General features: G+C 38.7%; 1 protein-coding gene across 3 annotated transcripts; it reads right to left on the reverse strand.

The window, feature by feature from the left end:
* Positions 1-48: 48 nt before the first annotated feature.
* On the reverse strand, positions 49-6,929 carry LOC122019845 (PH, RCC1 and FYVE domains-containing protein 1-like). Of its 3 annotated transcripts, none has more exons than XM_042577408.1 (10): positions 6,455-6,929; positions 6,095-6,169; positions 5,386-5,472; positions 4,493-4,582; positions 4,311-4,397; positions 3,995-4,189; positions 1,766-3,838; positions 1,495-1,641; positions 863-1,209; positions 49-683 (listed from the first exon to the last, which is right to left on the reverse strand). In XM_042577408.1, exons 2-10 carry the CDS (start codon positions 6,143-6,145, stop codon positions 581-583), a joined length of 3,180 nt encoding a protein of 1,059 aa, XP_042433342.1. In that variant the 5' UTR covers positions 6,146-6,169; positions 6,455-6,929; the 3' UTR covers positions 49-580. The 3 variants fall into 3 exon arrangements, with proteins under 3 accessions (XP_042433342.1, XP_042433341.1, XP_042433343.1); XM_042577407.1 differs by having other exon boundaries at positions 6,364-6,929; XM_042577409.1 differs by lacking the exons at positions 4,311-4,397; positions 4,493-4,582; positions 5,386-5,472; positions 6,095-6,169; positions 6,455-6,929 and having other exon boundaries at positions 1,766-3,830; positions 3,995-4,131.
* Positions 6,930-12,791: the final 5,862 nt, after the last annotated feature.

Below are 12,791 nucleotides of genomic sequence, written 5' to 3' on the forward strand. Positions count from 1 at the left end.
TGATACAATGTTTAAGCATAAGCTAACAATATTCAGTAACCCAAATTGTAAGGAAGAAAGTAGTCACACCATCTATATAACTTCATATAAAATACTTCGAGTTTAAATCATTCTTTACAATTAAGAAGATATTAGGACATCACTCAATCTTTACATACTTCACCCATGTGTAAATCGCCAACAATCTTAAGTTATTCTTTAAATACAAAGGTACCTGATTTGATCAGCTCTGACTCTGAGAATCAATATAGTCGGAGAGCAAGTTAATCTCGATCAACAAGAGCAGCTCTCAATAAAAGAACTATTGGCAATCCACCCTTCAGTTTCACTACTCTTTGCTTCAGCTTCCACTGACTTATAGGTTTGGCTTCTAAAGCTCCATAAAGCCATTTACATAATTTTAACATACTGTTTCTAAATCTCCATAAACCTATGGCATTTCACTGTTAAAGGAGAGCTGCCCAGTTGAATTTTTTTGTTGCAGCTAACTGCTTAATGTCATTGTTAGTTTAATTTGTTGTTCCATATATTCACTAACAACCACATCTCAGTTTCATGTCAACTATTTGTCTGTCTCACTTCAAGGTGGCGTTACAATTTTCTCGATGTTGTACCTCGAATATATTCTCCTCTGGTTCTCCTCCCACCATACCTCAGCATCCTTCTCACCGAAATGCTTCCGACTGTTAACATGATATCAAGATTAGTCATCATTGGCATTCTGTTGCTTATAACTTCATTCATGAATAACTTTGTCATTTAATTTTTATGTGTTCAAAAATTGAGTAAATAGATAGTTCAGCAATTGTGCAAGCATGAATCCATAATTATAAAGTAATTGGATTATGGAACTGTGGCTTACCTAAATCGTACTCTCTTGAGACCCTTCTGGCCACTAGGCAAAGTGATGAAAGTAATATACACGCCAACTTCAACTTGCTCCACGCTTTCATTTTTCAATTCATTAGTTCTGTAAATTTTTGCATTTCCCCCAGCTGTGGGTGCCTCATTTGACATGCCTGTGTAAGCTTGATTCTTGGAGCTCTGGTTTTGGTTAGTAAGCTGGTGACCAGAACCAGAAACCAGCTGGTCATCTTTAGGATTCAAACACTTAGTTTGCATAGGGTGACACATTTCAATCACATCAGCGGAGGATCCAATATGACTCATCCGTTTTCTTGCCGGGGGTTTCTCAGTTAGAGCATTCATCTGTTCCAAACTAAACCCATGTTAGATGCTTTTTACAGATAAAAAGATATTGTACTAAAATGGCTATCAGAAAACGACAGTTGATCTTCATTTACTAGTGCATTGGCAAATAGAAGCTGAAGGTATAAAATTTGACCATAACTATGTGTAGTCTACTTCCAAGAAGCATAATTTGTGTACCTAGTGGTGTCACCACTCTCACTTTCTACTGCAGGTTATGAGCTCAAACAACATGGCTTAAATAAACCAAGCAGCAGATAGTAAACGATTCCATCATACCCATACCTGACTGGATAGAATTTTGATTACGGCGTTTGCTGCTTTACATTTCTCAGCTTCATCCTTAGCTAGCAACCAGTTCTCCTCAATTTTGCATTTATAAAGTTGGAGCTTCTGACTTCTGCTCTGGCATTTTTGAGTTAGAGATTTTGCCTAATCAAATAAAATACCATATTAATTAATAGCTATCCTTTTTGACAAAAATATGACGGGAAATGAGATTAAGATGAATGATTTAATAATAGTCAATTAAATAGATAGCGGCTAGAAAATATACCTCATTTTGCAATCGATGTAGTTCTTCTTTCAGAATCTTATCGACATTATCTAAGTCATGCTTCAAGCTGCCAGCTTTGGACGGTACATTGTTTATCTCGAGCATAGAATTCTGTGAACAAGCACCGAGAATATCAGAGATCTCCTGTCCAGAAATAGGAACCACTTTCAAGGAACTCTCTCTAGCATGTTCAAGGAATTGCAGAGGACATGGCACATGCCCCCATCTACGAGCTGTTAAGGATTGTGTGTTGTGCTTATTTTTTTTCTCTCGCATAGATTCTGCATTTCCTTCAATCAGTTTAGTTTCCTCGAGGGATGGCAATTTAGAGAAAAATGGATTTTCTCTGGAGAGAGATGATTGCTCTTTCTTAACTTTTAGATCAGAGTATCCTTCCACTGTCAGTAGTAATGGCCTAGGTGTTGAAATCTCCATGTTCGTTCTAGGATCTGAAATCTTGTGTAGTTGTGTGAAGCATGCGTCGCAAACCCGACACCTCTTGCATTTATTCGGTGCCAATGCTGCATTCATGGCTTTTTTACTACTACATGAATGACAGAACATGAAACCACAATTGTAGCAATTATGTTTCTTCCTAGCGAACCCGAAAACCAATTTGCAACCAGTACATAGCGATTGATCCTTGCTTGAGATAATTTTATGCAAACAAGTTACGGCTGTGAAATTGGAACCACAGTCTATGCTATCGACATGCCGATCTTCCAAGGATTCCACTAGTGTTGGAGAGTTTCTGTCTTTATTATCACCTAATCCAAGTTGTCCATTTCCACCCTTTCCCCAAGTGTATACTTTTCCTTTTGTCGTCAACACTGTCACATGAAATGAACCTGTAGATATCTCCTTAATAGACTCATTTCTAAGCAACCCTTCAACTCTAGTTATCGAAACATCTTCGGCTTGGGGATTTCCTAATTCTCCATGGACTGAGCTTCCAATAGTAAAAACTCTGCCAGTAATTGTAAGCCCGACAGTTAACATGATTCCACAGGAAACTTGCACAAAATCACAATCAACTAGGGAAGCAATGCATGTTGGTGTAAGTTTTCTGTTCTTATCAGCATGTCCAAGTCTCCCTTTATCATTGTCGCCCCATGAAAATAGCTTGCCACCGGGAGAATTGCCTTTAACATGACCGACAGCGATGTCCACCACAGCAGCCGTATGCCATGGTCCACATGCAACCGACTTTACTCGTGACCCTTTCAATGACTCAACTTCTTTGGGCTGAGAGACACTCTTGGTATCACCATGACCAAGAACTCCAAATGTTCCATCACCATAAGTGAATAGCTGCCCAGAAGATGACACGATTGCCGTGTGCCATTCTCCACAAGCAATCCTTGATATAGATAAGCCATCTAGAGGACCAGATATCTTATGGGGAAACCAATGGCTTTTATGGCCTCTGTCACCGGAAAGGTCAAGGCCATGGTTGCTGTCACCCCATGCGTATAGCTCGCTAGCATTTGTGATGGCAAAGGTGCACTGTGCCCCACAAACAACTTTCTGCACGCAGATTCCAGTTAGAGACTCCACAATTTTTGGACAAGGAGCATCCATAGTGACCTTATGCCCCAGTCTCCCACCATTTTCCACCCCCCAACAAAAGACTTCGCCTTGTTTAGTAACTAAAGCAGCATTCTTGTCTCCGCAGGATATATTCCGCACATCCAGTGCTCGGGTTGAATCCAAACGCTTCGGAACTGATGAGTCAATGTCGCTGCCTAAAATACCTCCTGCTACTCCTTCTCCCCAGATGAAGACATCCCTCAGCCCATCATTGGCATAAATCTTGGGAGATTCATGCTCGGACAAGCTGAGCTTTGATTTTGAGAGTAATCTTTGTCTATTACTCAGATTACCATCTGTTTTATCCTTCTCGGTGTAAGATACCACATGTGGAAGTCGAGGTAGTATTTTATCCAAATATGATTGAATATCCGACAAAGTTCTTTGTCTTGGTGAATAGAATTCATCTGACGATTTCAACATTCTATCTGACAAATGCTTGTCTAACAAAGACCGAGCAGGACTTCCATACAAACTGCGCACCTTCAAGAGAAAAATCAACTATGAAATTTTGCCACCCAGTATAAGGGATGATAATAAATTGACTCGGAGGTTTTATTTGATATGCTATCAAAGAGAAATTCAACAGACAAAGCTCGTCATGTTTGCTGCAAGGATAAGAGGACAGTACTCTCTAACCTTAGCTAATTTTGCTGAACCATGGATGAGCCCCGGCTTATGATTTGTTGTGATGTAGCCAACAGGGCTATTTACACAGCTATGTGCCCATCTACTACTACTTATGTTAGCCAAAGGTCTTGGTAGATGAGTTGATGATACCAAGGCTGTCAGACCTAGATACCAAGAGTCAGCCTGTTCCTTGTCTGTGCATATCTAAGGCACATACAACAACAACGTCATTTAGAGCCGGGCAGGCACATATGTTCAAAGAAAGATGAGCAATATATTATGCCAAAGAGACAACTTTACGACAAGAATCAAGTGTGAATCATACCAAGTCAAGTGAACGTTGGCCATTTTCATATATAAGTGAAAATGATTGAAGTTTATTATCTATTTGATTCTGCCGAAGAAAATTTACCTGCGCATCAGTTTGATTTGAATCAGTTGTTACTGAGATGAAATAAGGAAGATCACAACAATTACTTGTATAAATATTTAGTTAAGGATACATACAGTTTGTTGTCCGCGAACCAGTTTGACGACAGCATTTAGATTCAAGTGTTTTTCCTTCTCCCCAGAATACCAAATCAAGCTCTTCTCATCCTATAAGTAAAAAATATTTTGATGAATGACTTGCAAAAGTGCTGCATGCAGGTATATACCAAACTAGCAAAATTAATAAAGTTATGTAAGAAACTAGAAGAGCTTTAAAACCTTCTCGTACTGTCATAGGTTTAAGATCACTTTCAATATTTCCAATAAATTCTTGAACAGTACTAGCAACTATTAAGTTCTCTAACATGTGTACTTCATGTTAACAAAATTTTTGATTCACCAATCAAGACACTAGTGCATATTTATATTAAACCATTAGCAACCAACACTAAAGAATAGTTTCTACATTATGTCCATTGACACAATCATGACATTCAGAAAACAAAGAAGAGCAACAATGGTGATGGTGAAATAAAACAAGACTGTAATAGTGAAAAGTGACCATTTCAGATTATCCTTCCAGGACCCAGAGTTTCATCTGGCGATGCAAAGTGAGACTCAAAAAGTGAATCTAAAGTTGTTACTTGTGAGTTGCAAGAGATGCCTTTGTTCCAGAGTGGGACCTGATGAAGAAAAGCTTTGATAGAAAACAAGCGTGAAAAAGCAAAAGGTAGTTCCAAATTGCAGGATGAATTGCAAATATTCTCTCTTGTTTTAATGAAAATAATGATGGTTGATTTTGCAAACTGAGTCCAAGAGTAACAGGAGGTTTAACTGAAAGCAAGGTTCATAATGCCCAAATTAATTGTCACCTTCATATCTAATGTTCAGGAAGGAAAAAACAAAAAACAAAAAGGATAACAACTTGGCCATTCATTTGAAGAACAAACAAAAAAAATCTTCCCACATACTGTTGAGAGCCTGAAAGGCCGGAACTTGGGCTTCCCTCTCCTTCCACACTTCAGAAGATGAGCGCCCTTCTTCAAAGCTGTAATGGCCTGCTCAACAAAGAGAGGGAGAAGAGGCTCATTTCACAAAGAAAGAGGAAACAGTTAAACATTTAAGATACATACGACAGAAGAATCTACGAAATCCGAAATCACAATACTGATAAAAATTTCTTGGTGGAGAAGAAGGCAAATATCTAGTATAGATGAAATTGTCAGAGGAAAGCTCCAAAAAGAATCTAAACGTTACTCATTTACAGCATAGAGCTGGAATGTGTCTCGGCCACAATAAAAGAAGCATGAAATTATCAGGCCACACCAAAATTACACGGAAAAAATGTGAAATGTCTCGGCCACAACAAAAAGTGCACAAGTGCATCCACCACACGCTTTTCTTTTATGAAGACATGGATAGCTAGTGATAAATCAAAATAAAAACACCAGAAAATCCAGCTCATTTGGCCTCCATGCATCAACATGCCTCATTCCAAAACCCACTTTTTTCAATGAAAATAACAACAAATGTAAAACACACATCAAAAAATATTTTTCCTCCAATACATATCAAGATTCATACCAGAAATATATATATATATATATATATATATATATATATATATGAAAAATAGTAGATAGATGGGAAGGAGGAGGAAGAGAGAATAGGAAAGCAAACCTGCTCAACCTCTCTGACCGAAGGGGTTCTTCTCTCAAAATTTTCACCCATTTCATCACACAGCTCCACCACACTCTGCTCAACGAACGCATAAAGAGGAAGAGAGAACAGGTGAGACTGAGGAAGAAGAGGGACACATCACACATTCGCAACAGAGGCAAAAGAAAAGGCAGGGGCGCAACAAGCAACGCTGCAACAGGGGCAGCAGCGTGTGTTTTAAGGGGTGTGGTCTTCCCCAGGAAAGAAAAAAATAGTTATAGTGGGCGTACTAAAAGGGTAGAGGTGGCAAGATTGGGAAGAAGAGCCAGCGACAAGCCCGCCTAGCAAACTACCAACTACAGAATCCTTTCTTTCACGCACCAAAGAAAGTGATGGAGAGGATTCCGAGCTGTGAACCACTTTTTTGCTGTGCCTTTTCCTTTAGCTCTGCTCTGCTCTCCCAGCTCTGTTGGCTTGTTTCCCACAAAAACAAGGATTGAATCATGTTGATAAAGGACAAGAATCCAGGCTTGCCATTGCATCAACGCATGTACACCAGGCTGCTGCGCTCTTCCAGCCTTATGGACGGCTTCTGTCCTGCCACTACTGTTCTTCTCGGACTCGGTGAAAGTTTTAAAGAAGGGAGACGGATTGAAGAGGGCAACAGCAGCGCTTCAAGCAAGGAGGAGAAGCCCAGCCAAGCAAGCGAGGAAGGAAACAAGAAGCAGTGGGGGAAGGGAAGCACGTGTGCTCGTTGGGTGATGGCGTCTGCATGCGGCAGGCACGCACATCCAACCCACTCCATGGACGTTGCGTTGTATGCTTCTGTCGTCTACTATTCCTCCTCCTTGGAGTAATCATTTGGCTGGCTTCTTCCATTAAAAATCCATCTAGCTTCCGCTTCTGCTTCTGCTGCTTAATTAACTATTTTTAAATTTGGAATCGCGGCGGCATGCATCAGTGTCGGTCGGTTCCAAGGATTTTCAGCTAAAATCGTAGCTAAACGAATCAGAAACCGATGCATTATATTGCATGGTAAAAACTAAAAATTGATTTTTTATTTTTCTTATTTTTTTTCACCCTGATTCGCTTCGGCTATTGTTTGGAGAAGAGAAGGTGGGTGCCTGATAAGACCGAACCCTTTTATGTCTTTTGTCTTAATAAGTAGCCATTTGCTGTAGATGTTTGGACGCTTGTGCTACGGTGCAAGGCACGTTAGGCCTCCTTTTGAAACAGTTCCATTGTTATTTTTATTTTATTTTTATTTTGTACAATTTAATTAACCCAAGAGAATGATATAATATTTAATTTAATTTAAAATCGATCCCAATTAACATCCATCGGTTGAATTAATTAATGATGAGCCTAGGCGAATTATATATAAACCCGTTTAATTTGATGAGCCATATTGATTTGTTCCGTTGCGGTTGCTGTGAGTTTGATTAACTTGTTAATTGAGTCCACATGCCATGCCTTCCCATTCTTAAACCCATCACATGACCACACCATCCACGCAATTTTGTGACAGCTACGGCTGCTAATTAATAATAACTCCAACCACCATTCACTTGAATTCGATCTTCAAGTTCTCAAATATCATACAAATCGTGCGAGTCCGATCCAGTTGAGCTTTCTAACTTTTGATTAATCGGCACCTTCTCCGTGTCTTGTATTTGCTTGTATCGATCGACTGAAAAGACTAGATATAGATATATAGTTGTGATTCTGTGTGTGTCTGTGTGTGTTTTAGAAAATCAATTATCGTTTAGTGCCAAGGCGGTTTAACTTGGATTTTATTACTTTTGTTTTTTTCTTATTATTTTTGGAATAAATTTGACTATCGTTTTCCATATAAATGCCCTTAAATACTGGTCAGATGATCTTAATCGGCTTCTTCAATCATTATTAATTTCATTGTCTCTAATTCAATATAATTGGATAAAGTTGACAGCTGTTTTAACATCATTTATTAAAAACTGTCGATTCGAACTCTGCACATGTACCGTGGTATTTCCTTAGAAAATTTTACCGTGGTTTAATTTGTAATTGCAAGTCACACTCCAGCTTTTATATATTAAACTTTTACTAACAATGTAATTATCTCAAGCTTAAATAATTCCTAATTTACTATAACCATATAGAGAGGAGATAGATAAGGTTAAAAACTAACTATATTTTCCAAATTAAAAGAGGGAAATCCCTCTCATGTGTTTTTTCTCCCTTTCAATTTGAGTTTTTCATCTTAAATATTCCACTAGTTGATTTCAATTGAATCAATATTTGTATTTGGTTTGCGCTCATTCAAATACCACAAATTGCATAGAAGGGATTGATTGCATGAGTGAAAAGCCAAGCCTCCAACACTTGACTACAAAGAAGCCTCCAAAACTAAAATCAATTCCTAGCGCGCGCAATTCCCGTGTCGGATTGCTGGTAACTCTCAGTCGAATCAAATAATGTCGTGTGTTAATTAACCGAAATTCACAATATAGTCGAACGGAAGCAAGAGGACATGAGCGATTGATTAAAAGAAATTTAAAATGAATTTATTGGGGGCAGCTAGCTAGCGATTGGCATGTGATGAAGAAACGACAATCATGGAGCTATGACCAAATTAAACCTCACTGTTTTTTTTTTCTTTTCTTTTTCTCTATGGATGTTGGCGCACGTTGAGTTCTAGCTACTTTTGGATTTAGCTCTTGTTTCCATCCAATTATTGACTAATTAAACCATGCCTAACCCCATCCATCCATCGCCAGGAAATGCTTCCATATATGTGTACAAATATACTGTTCTAATTGTTTATATATTTTGTATATATGTTCATTGGATGAATGATTAGTGGTGAATAAATTAAGAAGGCGAGAATGATGAGGAATTAATTAGTGTAGTTTTTTATTCGTCCGTTAATATAATTAAGCTAGCTTTTGTTTGAACTTTGAAGGATCGATCATCCCGAAACGTCGACGACCAATATGCTAATGTCTCTTGGCACATGCGTAGTAGTATCTGTTTGTCTGATCGCGCTTGGAAGCCAGCGCGCGGCGAGACTCGTTAGGAATCACACAGCATCAAATTGATAAGTCTTAATTATTTTGTAAAATAAATAAATAATCAAAGTAAAACAGTTCGCGCTCCATGCATCGGACCAGTCACATTTGATGGACTTTGTATCTAACAATTATATTGATCCTGACTATATACATGCATATGTGATTTGGACCACTGACTTGTCGTATGCGAAATCGACCAGTATATTGTTGATCAGGTTCATAATCTCAGATTACTGGGTCTCTGAAGTAGCAGAGGACATCACTCCATTTGCCTGCCCGCACGTAAAGCCTAAGCGGAGGGCAGCATGATGAGAGGAGACATGAACCGGCCTGCCTCTGCGAGGCCATGTCGAGGGCGGCAACCCACAAACGCACGCTGCTGCACTGCCGGCCGGCCACGGCGTGCGCCATCCCCGTGCACGTAAAGCCCATCAAACGAGCCTGCCGAATGCCCGACAGCTCTATTCATGACGACGATCGATGGAGTGTAAAAAAAAAAAAAAAAACACAAAGAGACCGTGGAAAAGAGGAAAAGGGAGAGGGGGGACACTGCCAATCAGTTAGTCGCTGCTTCAGAGACAGCCACATCATGTCTTCGCTTCTAGATTGCACTGCTGGGACCAGACTAATTATAATATATAGATATATTTACTGTCTCATAAATTTGGATACGGAAATGGTCATTCTCGTCCCACTGTCTCGACACACGGTGGGGTGTGGTCGATGGTTTATTTCCCCACAATTGAGGACTTGGATTCTCATTCACGGACTGTGCTCCTGTGGGCTTGTTAGATGCAAACCCATCTCATTAGCTCAAGGCCCAGTAAGAAGCTCAGGCAGGTGAATTGTTGTAGGGGGAAAAGAATGCCTTGGGCCTTTTAGGTTAATTGGTTAAATGGTACCTATTCTTATTGTGGCCGTTAAACACGATATTCTTATAGCCCCCGGAGAATAAAATCACTCCTACCTTAAGTGTGTTAGTGTGTGTATCAAAATACTTTTTATGTATATGTATGTGTGGATAATTATTTAATAAAGACAAACATTTATCGTTAATCATTTTTTTTTGTATGTATATGATTAATGATAAAGTTCTATAGATTAATAGTAATATTAATTTGAAAATAGTCTTTAATCAGATAGATATCTAGAGGGGACATAGATATCTAGATCAACGTTGAGTATCACTAAGCTGAGATAAACCGAGGGATGAATATCAAAATTGTACTTGGGGGTGCCTTGAGTTTAGAAGTATACTGGACACAATCCGTTTAAGAGGAGACCGCATATTAAGTATCATTGGTCATTTCTCTTATGAATGAGTGTATATTGATCTTTTGACTTGAGATCTTCATTTATTGTATGCATGGAGTTATGTACTTTGACGTCGTTAACAATAGTCTTTTAATCATACTATGATTAATACGATTGTGTTGATGCAAGGAGCACCATAATTGAATTTATATTTTGATGCTGTCAAAGTTTCAAGTTCAATTTTATTGTTATTTGATAAATTAATCAAATGTGTAGGATGTTCAACTTAAAAGTTCTAGTTGATCAGCTAGACCTTATACTAAATAAGCAAAGTCTCAGTAGGTTGTGGAACCATGCTGGAAGTCCAAATCGATCAAGTGGACCTGATATCTGGTAGGTGAATTTGATAGGTCTGGAAAATCTGATATCAAATCAAGTGAAAGTGTTGACAGGTCTATCCGATACAAATCTAGAGGACTCAATGTTTTGCATGTGAGTTGAGATAAGCTTCTGGAGGAAGTGTAGTGAGGTTGTATCCTGATAAGGACAAATCTTAGGTATTGATCCAACTGAATAAATCAAGAGATTTGTAAGTTGAGATCAAGACACTCTCAAGTGTCTTATTCATGCAATTATATATCTGTCTAACTCTATTTTGTAGGACTATTATAATATTATTGTGCTAACTTTATTTTACAGATTAAACAAAGTTTGAGTTATTCGAAGGTTCGATAGAACATGCCGTTCGATCGACTGATCTGGCTAGCATGGCTTTTGACTATATTTTAATTCTTATTAACTATTTTTAATTTATATGTACAAACACAATAAAAATATATAATTTATTGTAATTATTTGTGTGCAAATTCAGATGACTTTTGAATATTTTTATAATGTTAATCCTATCTCAAGGTGGTAGGACAGGTGGCTCTGATGTTGATGGGAAGAAGACTCTGACTTGAAAGATAATATTGGGTGATCCTCTCTACGCACACCAAAGAGAGAACAAAGGAGAACGTTAGAGCAAGAACTAGGGGGGTCCCTGGTGCAGATACTCCGACACTAAAGTCAGGATAGTAGTCGAGTGAAATGTGGAAGATAAACAGTGCGTGTAATCTGAACTTTGTAAAAATGTTTGTGTATATATAAAAGCGTATCTAGCTAATGGAGAGGACATCTTTTTATATCGTCTCTCATAACCTCCGCAATAATGAGGTAACAGAGAATATCTAGTGTCAGAATATTTCAGGTAATGAAAGGTGTATTATCAGGTAATGGAAGATGTATAATCATCCTCCACTAAAGCTTCCGTTATATGTATATTAATTATCTTGTATAACCTTCATAATAAATGAGGCTACTGAGAATGTCTGATATCATATAATGGAAAATGTATAACCATCCTTATAAGAAGGTTTCATTGTATGTATATGTCAGAATATCGAAATATTCTCTGGTGGGTAGCTGTTATTCTCTGACAAGTTGTTGTGATACCCTAATAATGTTGCCCCTAGAAGTAGTTCAACCGACCCTATATCCGACCGACTATATGATGGAAGACTGACACATGAGAAGTGAGTAATTGAACCCTGTAAGTTCGACCAGCTCTGGGGCCAACCAACTATATACTGGAAGACTTAGTGTTGAGGAATGGAGAGTCAAGTCCCTTAAGTCCGATCGACTCTTAAGCTGACCAATTGGCTCTTAGGCTGACCGACTATATGCTGAAAGACTTGGTGTTGAATGAAGAGTCAAGCCCCTTAAATCCGATCGACTCTTAGGCCGACCGACTATATGCTGAATGTCTTAACACTAAGAAGTGGAGAGTTAAGCCCTGTAAGTCCGACCGACTTTGGGCCCGATCGATTATAAGATGTGAGACTTGCCTATGCAAAGTGCGGAGTTGGATCTCGTATACTCGTTCGGCTATGGGGTCGACCGAGTTTATTCTATGTATCTTGACACTGAATAATGGAGTGCTAAGTCCCTTAAGTTTGACCGACTATAGGGTCGATCGACTATATGCTGAGAGACTGGTGCTCAAAGAATAGGGAGCTAAGCCTTGTAAATCTGACCAGCGCTGAGGACAACCAGCTATATGCTTGGTGCCTTGACACTAAGAAGTGGAGTGTTAAATCCTTTAAGTCCGACCTACTCTGGGTCCGACTAGCTTCATATTGAATGTCTTAGCATTGAGGAGCGAGGAGCTGAATCCTGATAAGCGTGACTCATTCATCGCATATACTCTAACTGTTCTCTCATATTGACTTTGACCACCACCTCACCTTACTTTGACTATCACATCATCCACCTTACTTTGACTGTCACATCATCTTGACAATCAATTCCACCTTACCTTCAGGTCACAACATACCGTATCACATGTAATTTAGAAAAATTAAACAATTTTA

Source organism: Zingiber officinale, chromosome 9A (assembly GCF_018446385.1).
Source record: "Zingiber officinale cultivar Zhangliang chromosome 9A, Zo_v1.1, whole genome shotgun sequence".
NCBI lineage: Eukaryota > Viridiplantae > Streptophyta > Magnoliopsida > Zingiberales > Zingiberaceae > Zingiber > Zingiber officinale.

What these genes read in the sequence shown, in the direction of transcription:
- LOC122019845 (XM_042577408.1), bottom strand. Translation starts at nt 6,145, where the DNA reads ATGGGTGAAAATTTTGAGAGAAGAACCCCTTCGGTCAGAGAGGTTGAG. An exon ending in GCCAACGTTCACTTGACTTG is followed by an intron (nt 4,190 to 4,310) that starts GTATGATTCACA and finishes TATGTGCCTTAG; the next exon opens with ATATGCACAGACAAGGAACA. An exon ending in CTCAAGAGAGTACGATTTAG is followed by an intron (nt 684 to 862) that starts GTAAGCCACAGT and finishes TCATGTTAACAG; the next exon opens with TCGGAAGCATTTCGGTGAGA.